This window comes from Oncorhynchus keta, chromosome 20, assembly GCF_023373465.1.
Source record: "Oncorhynchus keta strain PuntledgeMale-10-30-2019 chromosome 20, Oket_V2, whole genome shotgun sequence".
NCBI lineage: Eukaryota > Metazoa > Chordata > Actinopteri > Salmoniformes > Salmonidae > Oncorhynchus > Oncorhynchus keta.
Window position 1 is genome coordinate 7,093,648 of NC_068440.1, and position 18,850 is coordinate 7,112,497.

General features: G+C 44.0%; 1 protein-coding gene across 2 annotated transcripts in view; it reads left to right on the forward strand.

The window, feature by feature from the left end:
* The window catches only part of LOC118399234 (E3 ubiquitin-protein ligase RNF19B-like), a 36,096-nt gene that overhangs the window by 3,749 nt on the left and 13,497 nt on the right, over positions 1–18,850 (forward strand). The window contains exons 1-3 of one of the 2 annotated variants that reach the window (XM_035795153.2): positions 10,836–10,984; positions 11,268–12,587; positions 18,535–18,734. In XM_035795153.2, the coding sequence (XP_035651046.1) occupies positions 11,902–12,587; positions 18,535–18,734 (886 nt within the window). In that variant the 5' untranslated portion in view covers positions 10,836–10,984; positions 11,268–11,901. Of the gene's footprint in view, positions 1–10,835; positions 10,985–11,267; positions 12,588–18,534; positions 18,735–18,850 lie in introns of those variants that run through there. The other variant, XM_035795152.2, reaches the window with a different exon arrangement.

An 18,850-nucleotide genomic window follows, 5' to 3' on the forward strand; every position in this document is an offset into this window, starting at 1 on the left:
CTTTAGCACAGGAAAACTGTGCTCACATGCTGCAGTGCTCACAGGTAATGCAAAGTTTAAACATCCCGTGGAACACCTCCCTATATGGCTAAAGGAAGACTGTGAGCTCTATTAAACTGGTGTTTCCAAGCCACCAGTTTGCTTCCTATCAAGAATTCGCTTAAGCTGAGGGATCTCATATTCCAGATCCTCAGTGCTGCAGTTGTATTGTGAGGCAAATGGAAAACACTTCATTTTTCTCCCAAAATGTGGGACTGCAGAGCTTCAAGGCCTTGCATAATGACACAATTTACTGTAGAACATCTTCTCTTCACCTCAGAGAGAAGCACATCAACTATTGGAATGAATGAACCTGCCCCGAATGACTCCTTATCCGTGTTGACCTGTCTTTGAACTATTGGAGTGGTAATGTGATGCCCATCAAGCCTAGAGCTTGGTGTGATCTGACGCCCTGGACGGCCTGGAGGTCACAGTGTTGTCCCAAATCTCATTCAAGCGAGAGCCCTGTCTATAACTGTTCAATGTGTCAGCAAGAGAATCAACAAGGGTAACAGCTGTGCCCAAATTGAGTTATGGGGACTGTAAAATATCTGACAGATGTTTTATCTCACCAAAAACATTGGTGAATGTTACAAGGAGGCCGACACACTGTAGATCTATATTGGCTAATTTGTAATAACGTCCTACAGACAATTCAGACTATTCAAACTCAACTACCAATAAACATGAATCAGAAGGCTTTATGTGATTATGTCATGACCCAGATAACATTACTCTCTAGCCACCCATTTCATTATCAGGGGCACTGTCATGCTGTCATAACTTCACCTATTGGTCCAGGAACGGGTTGAATAGCTCTAGCTGGGTCCTGCCTCGCTTGGTTGTTGACCTCTGGGACTGTTGTTGCTGCCTGTTCCGCACTTTTGTGCCGTGCTGCTGTCTGGTGTTCTTCACTGTGCTCTGTCACTGATGCTGCCTGTGCCAGTTCGTCGCCGTCATGTTCTGCCATGCTCTATCGCTGCCTCTGCCTGTTCATTGGCTTGCTCAATGACGTTATCATCATCTTCGACTGCATCCTCACTAACGTTAACCCTCTGCTGCTGCTCCCCTGTCGGCTGTATCTCCCCTGTACTACTGTTCTTCTTAAAGAAAGAAGAGATATCCGTGGACTTTCTCTTCATCGTCTGCAAATTGACATAGCTACAGTGGCTAATCGTAGCTAGTAAGCTAACGCTATAACGTCAGCTAGCTAGATGCTCTGGCAGTCCTAAGTTCATCAAGTGGTTTGAAAATCGTTCTGGAAAGCTACGATAACTCTAACTACAGTTAGCTAACACTCTCTATGCTGCAGAGTAACCTTACGGCATAAACTAGCTAGCTAAGCCTCCCCAATACCCAAATTAACTAGCTAACTTAACTAGCTAGCTAACATAAGCTAGCTAGCTAGGTAATTCGACACCGTCAAAAAACGAACAGTTTACTGAGTACATACATTTATCAAAAAAACTGTAACCAGTACTTACCCGTTAGCAGTCTGGTGGTCTCAACTCTGCAGGCATCTGCCAGCTAGCCTAGCTTCCGATGATGCCACCAGAGACACGAGGCTGAGCTCACCTGCTGCTGTCATCTGGCAGTGCACTGTGCAGTAGCAGGCCGGGAAGGGGTGATGGGTCGCAGTGTGACTCAGTTCCGGACGGTCAAAAGCATCTGGCTGGCTATGCATTTGTCATTTTCTTTCACATGAACTATTATGAAAAATATACATTATTGATTTAAATGAATAGTACCTAATGTAAAATATCAGATAGAAGCATATTATGCATATGCGACCCGCGAGGGGACTCAGTGGGGGGGGGGGCAGCTATTGTACCAAGGGGTGCCCCCCCTGGCCACCCCTTGGCAGCGCCACTGGCCTACGCGCTGTCTATTTTCGATGCATAGTCACTTTTACCCATACCTACGTGTACAAATTACGTCAACTAACCTGTACCCCTGCACATTGACTCTGTACCGGTACCCCCTGTATATAGACTCGCTATTGTTATTTTATTGTGTTACTTTTTATAATTTTTTACTTTCATTTACCTGTTGTATTCGGCGCATGTGACAAATAACATTTGATTTGATGTTTGGCCATGGAAACCCATTTCATGAAGTTCCCGACGAACAGTTCTTGTGCTGATGTTGCTTCCAGAGGAAGTTTGGAACTCTGTAGTGAGTGTTTCAACTGAGGACAGACAAATTTTATGCGCTACTCGCTTCAAACCTCGGCGGTCCCGTTCTGTGAGCTTGTGTGGCCTACCACTTCACGCCAGAGCCGTTGTTGCTCCTAGACGTTTCCACTTCACAATAACAGCATTTACAGTTGACCGGGGCAGCTCTAGCAGGGCAGAAATGTGATGAACTGACTTGTTGGAAAGGTGGCATCCTATGAAAGTGCAACGTTGAAAGTCACTGAGCTCTTCAGTAAGGTCATGCTACTGCCAATGCTTGTCTATGGAGATTGCATGGCTCTGTGCTCAAATATATACATACCTGTCAGCAATGGGTGTGGCTGGAAAAAGCCAATTCCACTAATTTGAAGGGGTGTCCACATACCTTTGAATATATTGTGTATATATCCCATATTATTGTGCATGTTTTGACTGCTCCTCATTCTTGAGTATAAAACAAGTGCACAGTAATCTAACAGTGAGGCAAGGCTGATGATAGAGTACCATAGTACATAACTACTGTGTGTTTCGTCTGTGTTTGTTTGTGTACATGCATGTTGCTACAGTAGCCTGTAGGAAGTGGGGAGCTACTGTTTAACACCTCTGAGCATTCTTTGACATCTCTATTCCAAAATGCCCGTCATGTCGAATGCCCTCTCATTCTCAATTTCCTCCTCTCCCCTCTCACTCATGCGTTCCTTATCCCACCGCTCCCCTGTTTGTCCCGAAAGCATTATTGAGGCCAGGATATTAATATCATTCCATTGAGAGAGAGAGAGGAAAGAGGTGACGACATGCAACCATGAAAGCCTGGTATCCATCTGCTTGCTCTAGTTACCGTCTGTCTTCAACAACTAATAGGGAAGTCAACACTCACTACCCCGCAACTATATTACCTCTATTTACTGGAAATGCTGACTTCATTTATAGTCTCTGGTCCCACATACTATAACTATTCTCGTAATCATAGTTTGTTAAGGCTGCTTCAGGTTCCAGTCCACTGGAAGTCAACCTAACAGTCAACCATACTCGGCCTATGTGACACACTGTATCTATCTCTACTCACATGCACTGTCCTCATTGACCATGTCTAACCTCCTTCTCTTTCTTCCTCAAATGACCCGGCCCCTCCCTGTCTTTCATACCCGCTGGTTGGTATGCCCTGGTCTGTGTTGGTGGATTGGGGCTCAGGGGGCTGTGGGGCTGGGACCTGGGCCTATTCTCTGCCGCCGTGACGCCTCCAGGCTTCACATTAAACATTCAACAACTCAGCAGTTTGCCTCCTGAATGCTCCTCTAATTATAGAACCTCGTAGCCTGACTCTCCCTTTTATCTCACTGAATCAGAGGGGCATTCATACGTGTGTATCTCTTATGCAATACATAAGTGTGTGTGTGTTTTTGTTTGACGGTGTGTCAATGTGTGGATGACTGGGTGTATAAGTATGTGGGTGCGTGGCGTGTGTGTTCGAGTGCTTGTAATGGGGTTATTCCAGGATATTCCTGTTGTTTCATTTTGTTTGAAAAGGGATGCGAGACTGGCTGACCACTCCTCCCTGCCAGCTTCAGTTCTGAGGTAAATTCAGAGGAAACGCAAAGTCTGGTTTCTCTAGGTGCTTCCACAGAATGGCCAACGACTGTCTCTGGCTCTCAACCCCTTTTTTAAAACTCCCACATCTTCCATTACCTTATAAAACCGATAGTGTGGGAGGGCTCCAAATGGCCTCCAAATGACCGCCAAACACTATGAATCGGTAGGCAACCAGATAATGGCGCTTTTGGCTGAACAGAAGGACATGTTTCCTTTTTAACACAGTTTTCACATAGTCTCATCACATCACGACATGACTCAACTGGCCTGGTGTTTGGAGGAGGCAGCAGTCTTGGCCTGCCCAGCATGTTAGCGAGACACGGCGATGGCCTCGTCACAGAGAGGGGAAGAGAGGAAGAGGTTGAGAGAGTCGTAGCCACAGGAGCAGTTCCCTCTGTTTCCTCCCTCCTATATTAACTTCTGCCAGGAGAGATTGAAAATGTCGATAAAGAGAACAACACACCGAGAGGCATCTCATCTCTCCGCACGCTGCTGTCGCTACCTTCATTATTTTTATTTATTGTTTTTATTTAACTTGGCAAGTCAGTTAAGAACAAATTATTATTTACAATGTCGGCCTACCCCGGCCAAACCCTAACCCGGATAACGCTGGCCGCCAATTGTGCGCCGCCCTATGGGACTCCCACTCACGGGCGGTTGTGATACAGCCTGGAATTGAACCAGGGTCTGTAGTGACACCTCTAGCACTGAGATGCATTGCCTCAGACCGCTGCGCCACTCGGGAGGCTCTTTATTAACCTGTTATTGCGCCCTTCTGCTCTAATGAATTTAGTATATTAAACCAGTAAACCTGAGTTCACAGAGACCACCTGCTCTACCCAGAGACTCAGCCCAGAGACACAGGCCTCAGTCCTCAGTTAGAGCTTAGGGCTTACAGAGGGTTTAGGTAGTATCACTACAAACCAGCTAATTAGCTTACCAGCTCGTCTGCCTACCCCGCTGTCTGTCAGTCTTTGTAAACAACCACACAGTGACATGAATCGGATTGTTTGTGTGATGGTGAGTTTTAATTACTTAGGCCTACTGCAGCATAGTACTGTATCAGTAGTCTACTGGAGTATAGTACTGTATCAGAAGTCTACTGGAGTATAGTACTGTATCAGAAGCCTACTGGAGTATAGTACTGTATCAGAAGCCTACTGGAGTATAGTACTGTATCAGAAGCCTACTGGAGTATAGTACTGTGTCAGTAGCCTACTGGAGTATAGTACTGTATCAGAAGCCTACTGGAGTATAGTACTGTATCAGAAGCCTACTGGAGTATAGTACTGTATCAGAAGCCTACTGGAATATAGTACTGTATCAGAAGCCTACTGGAGTATAGTACTGTATCAGAAGCCTACTGGAGTATAGTACTGTGTCAGTAGCCTACTGTGCCCCCATTGTGTTAGTTTGTGTCAACCATATCTCTGAATATCAACTATATCCCTGAATAATATGACATTTACACACACACAAAACATATGTATTTTATAAAGCATAATCAAAGTTGCCAAAGTGAAATATAGCACAACAGTATAATAGGAACATCCCCAGTCTTCCCTTTTACTTTGGTTGGAAGTCCCTGGTCCAAAATAGATCCATGCTTTTATTGTCTTCATTTTGCATAATGTATTTGCAGAGGCTTGTAAAAGTGTAACCCCAAAACAGCTCTGACTCAGCAGCTTGTGTAACAACTATCGGGTCTTTCAGTGGCACACCGGTATCATATCAAATTGACTTACAGTATCATATCAAATTGACTTGCGTGCATGCATAGAGGCAGTATGTAGGTTCATAGGGTTCCTGCGAAGGATGGAGGATCCTAAAGTACTTAGACTGTACAGTTTCAGTGTCTTCTGGAAATAGAATTGCTGAGACGAGGCCAAACAAACTGAAAGCACAAACTGGCCCCACTTAATGTCCAAGAAGAGTAATGTCTCTGTCAAGAGGCTCTGCACACAGTTGACTCACCTTGCAGCAGTAAGCATAACAATATCTGACATGTCCGAGAGGTTTTTAATTCAGAAGACAAGAAAGTAGAGCTGCTTAGAGGCTAAATAAAATGTCATTAGTGTAATTGTACATCACAGCGAGAGATTGTGTGTGCGTGTGTGCGTGCGCGAGCAGCAGTCGAGTGGGAGGACAAGTGAGGGGGAAAAAGCGTGTGCCGATCACAGAACTTAGACCACTGAGTCTTCAGCCTGTTCATGCCCATCTGCCATGCCTCCTCACTCACTCACTCTCATCCCTCTTTCTATTTATGTCTCTCTGTCTCTCTCTCTCAAGTCATGTAGGGGCTACATTCAATATATATCCCACCAAAATGATCCGAAAAGGTCTAACGTTTGGATACCAGATGCATCAAAACCCTTCCAAATATATTGTCACTTGACAAGGATATTTTCTTAATGCCAGAGATGACACATTTGCTAATGTAATGAAAGCTATATAATGCCATTTACACCGAACAGTAACTGAGTACAGCTCGTAATACCCACACTGAGCAAAAATATTAACGCAACATGTAAAGTGTTGGTCCCATGTTTCATGAGCTGAAGTAAAAGATCCCAGAAATGTTCCAAATACTCACAAAAAGCTTTATTTCTCTCAAATTTTGTGGACACATTTTTTCACATCCCTGTTAATGAGCATTTCTCATTTTGCCAGGATAGTCCATCCACCTGGGGGGAAATTGGCATGCTGACTGCAAGAATGACCACCAGAGCTGTTGGCAGATAATTTAATGTTCATTTGTCTACCATAAGCCGCCTCCGTCTTTTTAGAGTATTTGGCAATGCGTCTAACCGGCCTCACAAACGCAGACCACGTGTATGGCGTCATGTGAGCAAACGGCTTGCTGATGTCAACATTCTGAACAGTGCCCCATGGTGGCGGTGTGGTTATGGTATGGGCAGGCGTAAACTATGGACAACGAACACAATTGCATTTTATTGATGGCAATGTGAATGCACAGAGATACCGTGATGATATCCTGAGGCCCATTGTCGTGCCATTCATCCACTGCCATCACCTCATGTTTCAGCATGATAATGCACAGCCCTATGTCGCAAGGATCTGTACACAATTCTTAGAAGCTGAAAGTGTCCCAGTTTTTCCATGGACTGCATGCTCACCAGACATGTCACCCATTGAGCATGTGTGGGATGCTCTGGATCGACGGCAGCATGTTCCAGTTCCCGCCAATATCCAGCAACTTCACACAGCCATTGAAGAGGACTGGGACAACGTTCCACAAGCCACAATCCAAGCCTGATCAACTCTATATGAAGCAGATGTCTCGTACTGCATGAGGCAAATGGTGGTCACACTAGATACTGACTGGTTTTCTGATCCACGCCCTATTTCTTTTTAAAGGTATCTGTGACCAACAGACTCATATCTGTATTCCCAGTCATGTGAAATGCATAGATTAGGGCCTAATTTCAATTGACTGATTTTCTTATATGAACTGTAACTCAGTAAAATATTTGAAATTGTTGCGTTTATATTTTTGTTCAGTATATATTGAAGGAGAGTTTTTGAACCAGATGAGGAATTTCTTTATGCTTTTTAACATTTTAATTTGTTACCAAAGCGAAAAAGGGCATTTTCATAAGAGCTATTTCTCTTGAAAGCCTTTTACAGAATCATGCATTTCCCTTTACCTCTGAAAAGGAATCTCATAGGAGACATATGAACAGAATTATTTTCTGACAGTCAGTGTAGTACACTTTTACACAGTTTCCAGGGACAATCTATTTTGTCATCAAGTTCAGTTTGAAGTGACACGAACACACACACACACACACACACACACACACACACACACACACTTGGGTGTTTTCTGTCAACTCTTACAGAGTCATGTAGACATAAAAAGGCACTCACGCAGGGCTATAGAAAGCTATCATCCACACACACACACACACACACACACACACACACACACACGCAGATTGCAATTATGTTTCATCATAGGAGAGTAGTGCCAACCTGAGGGTACAGTCTTAGGGGAAAAAAGGTGCTATCTAGAACCTAAAAGGGTTCTTCAGCTGTCTCCATAGGAGAACCTTTCGAAGAACCCTTTTTGATTCCAGATAGAACATTTTTTGGATCCCTTGTAGAACCCTTTCCACAGAGGGTTCTAGGGTTTGGAATTGCCAGGGACCTTACGATACAATGTTATCACAATACTTAGGTGCCGATCTGATATGTATTGTGATTCTCACGATTCTATATATATTGTGATTCAGTATTGTGATTTTTTTTTTTTGGGGGAGCTTCATTGTTCCATACATATTCCTGCAGAGGGACAGGAGAGAGCCATGAGAAAACGAGTTTGGATGAGTCATAGAAATAAAAGTACAGAAAGCTAATTGGAAAAATATTGGAACCAAAAAGGATTCTCCTATTGGGACAGCCGAAAACCCTTTTTTTCTAAGAGTGTATGATGAGAGGGCTATTACCAATTCTGCTGACTACATGACAAAAGTATGTTGACACCTGCTCATTGACCATCTCATTTCAAAATCATGGGAATTAATATGGAGTTGCCCTTTGCTGCTATAACAGCTTCCGCTCTTATGGGAAGGCTTTCCACTAGGTGTTGGAACATTGCTGTGGGGACTTGCTTCCATTCAGCCACAACAGTGTTAGTGTGGTCGGGCACTGATGTTGGGCGATTTTGCCTGGCTCGCAGTCGGTGTTCCAATTTATACCAAAGGTGTTTGATGGGGTTGAGGTCAGGGCTCTGTGCAGGCCAGTCAAGTTCTTCCACACCGATCTCGACAAACCATTTCTGTATGGACCTCACTTTGTGCATGGGGGCATTGTCATGCTAAAACAGGAAAGGGCCTTCCCCAAACTATTGCCACAAAGTTGGAAGCACAGAATCGTCTAGAATGTCATTGTATGCTGTAGTGTTCAGATTTCCTTTCACTGGAACTAAGAGACCGAGCCCAAATCATGAAAAACAGCCCCAGACCATTATTCCTCCTCCACCAAACTTTACAGTTGGCACTATGCATTCGGGCAGGTAGCGTTCTCCTGACATCAGCCAAACCCAAATTCGTCCTTCGGACTGCCAGATGTTGAAGCGTGATTCATTACTCCAAAGAACGCATTTCTGCTCCTCCAGAGTACAATGGCGCCGAGCTTTACACCACATCAGCCGACGCTTGGCATTGTGCTCGGTAATCTTAAGCTTGTGTGATGCTGCTTGGCCATGGAACCCATTTCATGAAGCTCCCGACGAACAGTTATTGTGCTGACGTTGCTTCCAAAGGCAGTTTGGAACTCGGTAGTGAGTGTTGCAACCGAGGACAGACCATTTTTACATGCTTCAGCCTTCGGCGGTCCCGTTCTGCGAGCTTGTGTGGCCTACCACTTCGCGGCAGAGCCGTTGTTGCTCCATTTCACAACAACAGCACTTACAGTTGACCTGGGCAGTTATAGCAGAGCAGAAATATGACGAACTGACTTGTTTGTCTATGGAGATTTCACAGCTGTGTGCTCAATTTTATACTGTGACCGAAATAGCCGAATCCACTAATTTGAAGGGGTGTTTTGTAGATATAGTGTATATAAATTGCCATTATTTTTATACTCCGTAGCTATCCATGATTCAACAGTGGCCCTTTCACTTCACCCGCCAGCCAAGCAGATCAGGGAGGGAAGAGGCACCATGGTTACTGCACTGCTGCTGGGATAACATAGAATGTTTATTTCCACCTCATCGCGTGTGTGTGTGTGTGTGTGTGTGTGTGTGTGTGTGTGTGTGTGTGTGTGTGTGTGTGTGTGTGTGTGTGTGTGTGTGTGTGTGTGTGTGTGTGTGTGTGTGTGTGTGTGTGTGTGTGTGTGTGTGTACGTGTACGTACGTCTGTAACGTGGTGGAAATCTACTATAGTTTCATCAATATGGTTCAATGTTCTTCTTTCAACACAACCTGTTGTGATAGCCTGTAGCCTTTGTCTAACGCTATCACTACCGGTCAACCTGTCTTAACTGTGGCTATTGGCTGTTATTAAGGTCTGTGCAAGGCAAGAGAGCAAGCAAACAGACAACATCCAGTTCTTTCAGCCAAGGTCTCTTATCGATTGGTGCTGCTATCTGTCAGTCACTGACCCAATAGTATTTCAATCAATCATGGCTAGCTACATGCAGTATCTATGTTAGCCCAGCCCTTTCCCATATACCTGTCTGTCAACAAGGGCTGAAGTCTGATGTTTTATGACTCATACTGGTTGATCCTCTGTCTGTGTCTGTCTCTCAGCCTCCTGCACTCAAAGGCTACTACTGGAATCATAATCAGATTTGCCTTGTCATAGACCTTGTCATAGACCAGGCATACTTTAGGAGGAGGAAAACAGGCCAGAACACAGTAATGACGCTGTTATGAATCAGTGTGTGTGTGCTTAGAAGGTGGGTATATATAGGCTACCTTAAAGAGAGGGGCACAGATTCAGATTCACAACCCTCCCTCTGATTCTCTCTTGCCCTTTTCTCTTATCTTAGCATAACATTACTTTCGGCACACACACACACACACACACACACACACACACACACACACACACACACACACACACACACACACACACACACACACACACACACACACACACACACACACACACACACCTATAACACTGTGTCAATACACACATACATTAATCAGTGCTATATTTACCAGTGTCTGCATTATATATATATATATATATATATGTAGTAAATGACAAGAGTACATGTGTTACTTGTGTGTGTGTTGTGTGTGTGTGTCAGTGCATACATAAGTGCCACAGTCACTGAGTGGGTCGCTGTTTGCTCGGCTCCTAGTGCGCATCGTCATGGCAACCGCAGTAGAAGCGCAGTGTGAAGTGGAGAGCAGCTTGCGACGTGTGTGTGTGTGTGTGTGTGTGTGTGTGTGTGTGTGTGTGTGTGTGTGTGTGTGTGTGTGTGTGTGTGTGTGTGTGTGTGTGTGTGTGTGTGTGTGTGTGTGTGTGTGTGTGTGTGTGTGTGTGTGTGTGTGTGAGAGAGAGGGTTTCATATTGACGGAGAGAGACAAAGGAGAAGAGCGGATGAGAGAAAGAGAAGGAATGAGAGGATAAATAATATAGGAGCTAAATGGACGGATGAATAAGTTTGCTTCCTCTTCAAGACACATTATGTCATCATCATTAGTAAGTAAAAAAAAAGAAAGAAAGTATTTCGCTTTCCAAATGGCTGTATCTTATGAGTGTGAGTCAATGAGCATGTCTTTATCAGTGATTATGCCAGGTGTGTGTGTATGTGTGTGCATAGTGTAATGAATTTATTCTTCCTGACTATCTACGCCAAGAGTTAATTGTGAAGTAATAACAGCGAGAGAGAGAATGAGGAAGGAGGGGAGAGGTGTGTCATACTGAGCATGCTCCCTGTGCTCTCTGCTCAGCTAACTTCCTGTTCTCTTCTTCCTCCTCACAGACGGTTGATTGAGAGAGTGAGAGACACACACAGAAGAGAAGAGGAGAAGAAAAGAGAGAAAAAGGACTACAGAAGAAAATTGGACTGGAGCAACCACCAAGAAGGATTTAAGACATTTTGAATAACCCCCAAGAAGTTGTTCTATACATTTTTATAACGTTCCTCAATGTATTTTTCCTCCTCGTTTGAATTGAGAACCATTTACTAAGGAGTGACAGTGACGTTTCCTGTTGTATTCATTCTCCTCTTTGTGGTTTACAGTAACAGTTTACTGTAATTTTGGACCCCTATGTTGGTTTGGACGAAAGCACACCTGTGACTTTTCTCACATTCTTGATTTGGAGCAACTGAGTGTGAGAGGTGTGAAAGCCAGCGGGAGGGAAGGGGAATTTTGGCTATTTGTGTCTTTCTCTTTCTCTTTTGTCTTCTCACCTATCGTTCCATTTGTGGGTTTAAGAGGAAGAGGAAAAAGGGTTTACAACTGGGTATCAGTGACATTCCGTAGTACAAGTACTCCCGTGTGTGAGTGTGTTTGTGTTTGTGTTCGTGTGTGTGAGGCAAGCTTCCTCACGGTGATATAAGACTAATAAGAGCGGAAAAGGAAAGACGCTACCGTGTGTTACTTTCTGGGAAAATGGGATCGGAAAAGGACTCGGAATCCCCCCACTCCTCGGTGAGCGGCATTCCCAACCCCAAATGCCGGGCACCGAGAAAACGCCAAGGACGCATCTCCTTCCACAGCCTCTTCCACAGCAAACGGGGTTCCCGGAGCGCCAAAGCAGGGGCAGCCACCCCTTTATCCCAGCTCCACAACCAACAGCATCAACAACAGCAACTTGCCCCCCTTGTTCCCCCTGTAGTCCCTTCCACACCCGACCCAGCCCCTACCAACACCGCCACGGACCTTCCCCAGGGCCCAGCCACCGCTCACACCTCCACCCCAGCAGAGCCCCTCTCTTCCAGCCGGACCTCCCTGGGTCCCCCCCAGTCCTCCAGCTCCACCACCTCCAGCTCCTCTCCTCCAGCAGACTTCCTGGAGTGCCCCCTGTGCCTGGTGCCCCAGCCCCCCGAACAGCTCCCCGAGCTGCTGGGCTGCAGCCACCGCTCCTGCCTGTGCTGCCTGCGCCAGTATCTGCGCATCGAGATCACGGAGAGTCGCGTCCATCTCAGCTGCCCCGAGTGCTCGGAGCGCCTGGCGCCTCATCAGGTGGCGGACATCTTGGGCGACGCAGCCCTGCTGGAGAAGTATGAGGAGTTCCTGCTGCGACGCTGCCTGGCCTCCGACCCGGACTGCCGCTGGTGTCCCGCGCCCGACTGCGGGTAAGAATCAACTCTCATTGTTTCCTGGCCTTAACCTTAATCTGAACCTGGGTGTAAACCTGAACCGTAAGCCTAGCTCTATAGCCTAGCCATGCAGGAAGGGGTGGAAGAACCTTCAAGCTCTTTCTGACCACAAATAGGATTTCAACCCCTAACCCGAACTTAAACCTTACCTTTACCTAAAACCCCCACCATTAACACTAACCATAACCTTTTTTTTTCATAGCAGATTCATGCTTTGAAAGCATTGTTCTGTCAATGATATCATAAGTTTGAGGCTGATTGTCGTAAACTGGAATGACCTAGAGTATTATAACAAGCTTTATTGGCTCTGGCAGAGGTGACAGTTGGCACTATGAGGGTGAAAGGAAAGTTTTATAGCCTAGAATTCTCTAAGTGGGTTAGAATGTCAGGCTATTATGTGGTTACAAGGGGAATGACAATGCTCAGAGGCTGATTGTTTAATGTGATATGGGGAAATTTCTGATGAGCTGGTATGAGCATGTTTGTGTATGTGTGCCACACGCATGTGTGTGTGTGTGTGTTTGTGGGAGGGAAAGCACAGAATCTCTATGATGTTTATATTCGAAGGAAACATGTCTGTTTGATAGTGTGAATCCTGTCAGACAGAGGGGAAGGACCTCGACAGTGGGCTGGACTATAGATGACCTACATTCTAATGAAACCAGAGTGACTCAATACACTACCATTCCCTCCCTACAGTCCTACCATGGAAAGGTCTAGTGTGGTTTGGGCCACCGAGAGTGGAGGTTTCCAAAGCAGTACATTGTGTGTGTGTGTGTGTGTGTGTGAAGAGTGCAGATTCCATACACACATAATGGTACTAATTAGAGGTTGACTGATTATGATTTTTCAATACCGATATCGATTATTGGAGGACCAAAAAGGCCCTTACCGATTAATCGGCCATTTTTTTTTTAATAATGACAATTACAACAATACTGAATGAACACTTATTTTAACTTAATATAATACATCAATAATATCAATTTCGCCTCAAATAAATAATGAAACATGTTCAATTTGGTGTAAATAATGCAGAAACAAAGTGTTGGAGAAGAAAGTAAAAGTGCAATATGTGCCATGTAAGAAAGCTAACGTTTCAGTTCCTTGCTCAGAACATGAGAACATATGAAGCTGGTGGTTCTTTTTAACATGAGTCTTCAATATTCCCAGGTAAGAAGTTTTAGGTTGTAGTTATTATAGGAATTATAGGACTATTTCCCTCTATACCATTTGTATTTCATATACCTTTGACTATTGGATGTTCTTATAGGCACTTTAGTATTGCCAGTGTAACAGTATAGCTTCCGTACCTCTCCTCGCTCCTACCTGGGCTCGAACCAGGAACACAACGACAACAGCCACCCTCGAAGCAGCGTTACCCATGCAGAGCAAGGGGAACAACCACTCCAAGTCTCAGAGCGAGTGACGTTTGAAACGCTATTAGCGTGCACCCCGCTAACTAGCTAGCCATTTCACATCGGTTACGCCAGCCTCGTCTCGGAAGTTGATAGGCTTGAAGTCATAAGGGGCGGCAGGGTAGCCTAGTGGTCAGAGCGTTGGGCTAGTAACCGGAAGGCTGCAAGTTCAAATCCCCGAGCTGACAAGGTACAAATCTGTCGTTCTGCCCCTGAACAGGCAGTTAACCCACTGTTCCTAGGCCGTCATTGTTCTTAACTGACTTGCCTAGTTAAATAAAGGTAAAAATAATAAATAAATAAATAAACAGCGCAATTCTTGAAGAATTGCGAAGAGTTGCTGGCAACTGCACGAAAGTGCTGTTTGAATGAATGCTTACGAGCCTGCTGCTGCCCACCATCGCTCAGTCAGACTGCTCTATCAAATATAAAATCATAGACTTAATTATAACATAATAACACACAAAAATACGAGCCTTTGGTCATTAATATGGTTTGAATCCGGAAACTATAATTTCGAAAACAAAACGGTTATACTTTCACTGAAAGAATAACCACATTTTATCTAACGGTGGAATCCCTAAGTCTAAATATTGCTGTTACATTGCACAATGTATGTCATAATTATGTACAATTCTGGCAAAATAATCGCGGCCTTTGTTCGGAATAAATGGACTTCACACAGTTCGCAATGAGCCAGGCGGCCCAAACTGCTGCATATACCCTGACTCCTTGCACGGAACACAAGAGAAGTGACAATTTTCCTTGTTATAAGAAATTCATGTTAGCAGGCTATATTAACTTGCAGGTTTAAAAATATATACTTGTGTATTGATTTTTAAAGAAAGGCATTGATGTTTATGGTTAGATACATTGGTGCAACGACAGTGCTTTTTTCGCAAATGCGCTTGTTAAATCATCACCCGTTTGTCGAAGTAGGCTGTGATTCAATGAGAAATTAACAGGCACCGCATCAATTATATGCAACGCAGGACACGCTAGATAAACTAGTAATATCATCAACCATGTGTAGTTAACTAGTGATTATGTTAAGATTGATTGTTTTTTATAAGATAAGTTTAATGCTAGCTAGCAACTTACCTTGGCTTCTTGCTGCCCTCGCGTAACAGGTAGTCAGCCTGCCGCGCAGGCTCCTCGTGGAGTGCAATGTAAGGCAGGTGGTTAGAGCGTTGGACTAGTAACCGGAAGGTTGCAAAAACGAATCCCCGAGCTGACAAGGTAAAAATCTTTCATTCTGCCCCTGAACAAGGCAGTTAACCCACCGTTCCTAGGCCATCATTTAAAATAAGAATGTGTTCTTAACTGACTTGCCTAGTTAAATAAAGGTGTAAAAATATATATATATAAAAAATAAAAATCGGCAAATCGGTACCGATTAGTATGAAAACTTGACATCGGCCCTAATTAATCGGCCATTCCGATTAATCAGTCGACCTCTAGTACTAACTACATTGTCATGTAAGGAATATGTGGCCTTGGTTATTGTAAATTGGCCTGGATTGTCTCTGGCAATAGAGTCTGTGGGATATATTTGTCTCAATTGCTCTCTCTCTTTCTTTCTTTCTTTCTTTCTTTCTTTCTTTCTTTCTTTCTTTCTTTCTTTCTTTCTTTCTTTCTTTCTTTGTCTTTCACTTTTTTAAAAATCTGTTTTTCACAGTCACAAAAACCCCAGACTCCTTATCTCTTTCTCACTTGAATGATCACACACATACACACATATACAAAGACATACTCAATCAATTATTTTTGTGAACGGCTCCTTTCACTCTTGAGCTTCATTGTCCTTTCGTCTCATCGGTCAGTTCCCTTTCCATTCCCCAATCAGACCTCACTCTACCTGATTGACAGTGAGAGACAACCAATCAGATCAGTGAGCGGTCCACCACTCGCTCCGCAGGCTGTCAGTTGCTATGGTGACTAGTGATGTGGCATAGAGGTAGCCAGTGTTACCAGGGGCAACAGAGAGGTTGGGATTTCTATAATTGAAGTGATCATTACACACTCACTGGACTGAGGGTGTGTGTGTGTGTACAGAGTCACAGACAGTGTGTGTGTGTTTCCGAGGGTTCTGTCTGTCTCACTTTTGTGTCTGTATTACATTTGTAATGTTGGAAAACAAAGCAGTTTCACACCATTTACAGCAATGAAATCTTGGACACTAGATGTGGCTGTCCGAGTGCCTTTGCTTCCGAAAGGTGCAGCTTGTAAGCCTTGTACTCCTCAGATTGCCACCGGTCAAAGCCTTGATGTCTGTCATTATTGTGCTCCACCGCAGCAGAACTGACGACTCAAATACAGCGTTAACATGGAATGTTCCCGACAGGGAAAAGCCTGCCTTGGTAACTTGTGTCTTTGCTCTGTTGCAACAAGTCATTTGAGTTTAGGCTTGAAGACATGTTGCCAGTTTGAATAAACAAACAGTCATTGGGAGAGAAACCAGCTCAAACTGGATTATAGGGGCTGCTCGAAACTGTGTTAAAGGGGAAAACCCATAGTGCTGGAAACATTTCCCCTAGTTTGAGGTTTTGAAAGAGACAGAGTAGGGATTCAACAGTTTCGGTATTTGACATCTGGTTTGCCTGTGTAATGGAATGCTGGAGGCCTTTAAGAGAGCGGTGGTCAATAAGATTGAGTGCTCAGCTTGAATACCAGTACCTACATTCAAAGCAATAGTTGTGTGAAGGGTCGTATGTCATTTTTAGCATTGTTTTCTGATGAGAAAGAGAGTAACTTTCTAATTAAATTCAGTTTTGCTCAGTCTGTCTTTGAACACTGTCACTCACTCGTCGTGTTGTATTAGATTAAATACCTTTTCATCATCACATACAGTACTTAATGATCTTGTTACATCGTAGAAAAGATAAGAACCCTGCCTCCCCTCTCATGGTGATGTGGCAGCCTACTTCCTGTGTTGAGCACAGGAGGTTGGTTGCACCTTAATTGGGGAGGACGGGCTCTTGGTAATGGCTGGAGCGGTATAAGTGGAATGGTATCAAATACATCAAACACGTGGTTTCCATGTGTTTGATGCCATTCCATTTGTTCTGTTCCAGCCATTATTATGAGCCGCCCTCCCCTTAGCAGCCTCCACTGGTAATGAGATGTTTGTGTATGGTATCATGTAGATCAGCCTGGTCTCATAGACTAGACGTAACATGGTAAACGTAAATCCGGGCCACTCAAATTAGTATGATATGTTATGTTTGGTATAGTAAGACAGATGGAGCTCAATACAACAATATTGCTAATGTAAAATATACTGTGTCTGTAAAATGTATGTAGGTTCAGAACTTTTGTGAAACAGCACAGTTAAAAATATATGGCAAATAGAAATCAAAACTGAATGGTCTTCAGAGATCGATGGGAGGGGTTGAGTGTAGCTGAAGGTCGGGACTAAAAACAAACAAAAGATAACTATTGTAAAATACACTGTGTCCGTACAATTTATATAGGCTTCTACTTCCAGCGTATAAATACTAACTGTTGCTGTCTATTAGTTTACTCCAATTAGGGGAGGGATGGTAGGGTTAGGGGAAAATAATAAAGGAAAATATATTTACAAAAAAAGATATGGGGGATTGGAAATGATGCAGAAAATTACATTGATGGAAGCCACAATCTATCTGCGATATTAAAACCGATCTAACCCCAAAATAATAGTTGGTCGCGGTGGATCGGTGTGTGTATAACGCGAACATCTAGTAACCAAACGTTTGTGAGTTTGAATCTCACCACAGACAACTTTAGCTAATTAGCAACTTTTCAACTACTTACTACTTTTTAGCTACTTTGCAACTACTTAGCATGTTAGCTAACCCTTCCCCTAACCCTTCCCCTAACCCTAACCCTGTAACCTAACCATAACCCCTAGGCTAGGTAATGTTAGCCACCTAGCTAGAATTCTTAACATATCATATGTACTACGCTTTGCAAATTCATGATATATTGTACGATTTGCAAATTCGTAACATGTGTAATAAGAATTGTAATTCGTACCCATATCATACGAAATGGGTGATGGACATCCAGAAAATAATACATACATGTCACACAAATGGAGTGTCTCGGATTTACATACAGAATAATACGAAATGCTCTGAGATCAGGTTGTGTCGATGCAATTCTGATAATATGCTATGACGTTTAGCTCTTGGTCGTTTTCCCCTCATGCCCTTTATTTAGGTTACTCTAGAGACAGCCTGAAATCACCTTTGGCCTATTTCTCCTTCCTCTCTTTTTCCTTAACTCTTACCCTTTGTTCTAACATACTCTCTCTCCACGGCTCAGTAAATGGAACCATTTGTCCAGCTACCGTGTATTTACATTTGACCTTAGCCACTTCCTCCAAGGCTGCTGTGTTCCCTCTCGCTCTCTTTCAGTGCAGTGATGTAGTTTTCCCTTTGCAATTGATTTCGCATTAGCCGAATTGTACCTATAAAGGTTTTCCTGAAAATCAAACATCTCCCTCTTTCTCCCTCTGCCAGGTTTGCAGTGATCGCTTCGGGCTGTGCCAGCTGCCCCAGGCTGGTGTGTCGTAGAGAGGGCTGCTTGGCTGAGTTCTGTTACCACTGCAAGCAGGCGTGGCACCCCAACCAGACCTGTGACTCGGCCCGCCAGCAAAGGGCATTCTTCCTGCACCCGCATAGCAACCACTCACCCAGCTACATGCAGGAGCACGGGCCTGGTAAGTACTTTGATGACTCTTCATAATGTTGTTATTATTATGTCTCTGTATTCGTCGCCCTCTTCTCATAAAGCAATTTTCAGACCTCTCAGGTTCCAAAGGACAGAACAAAAAGT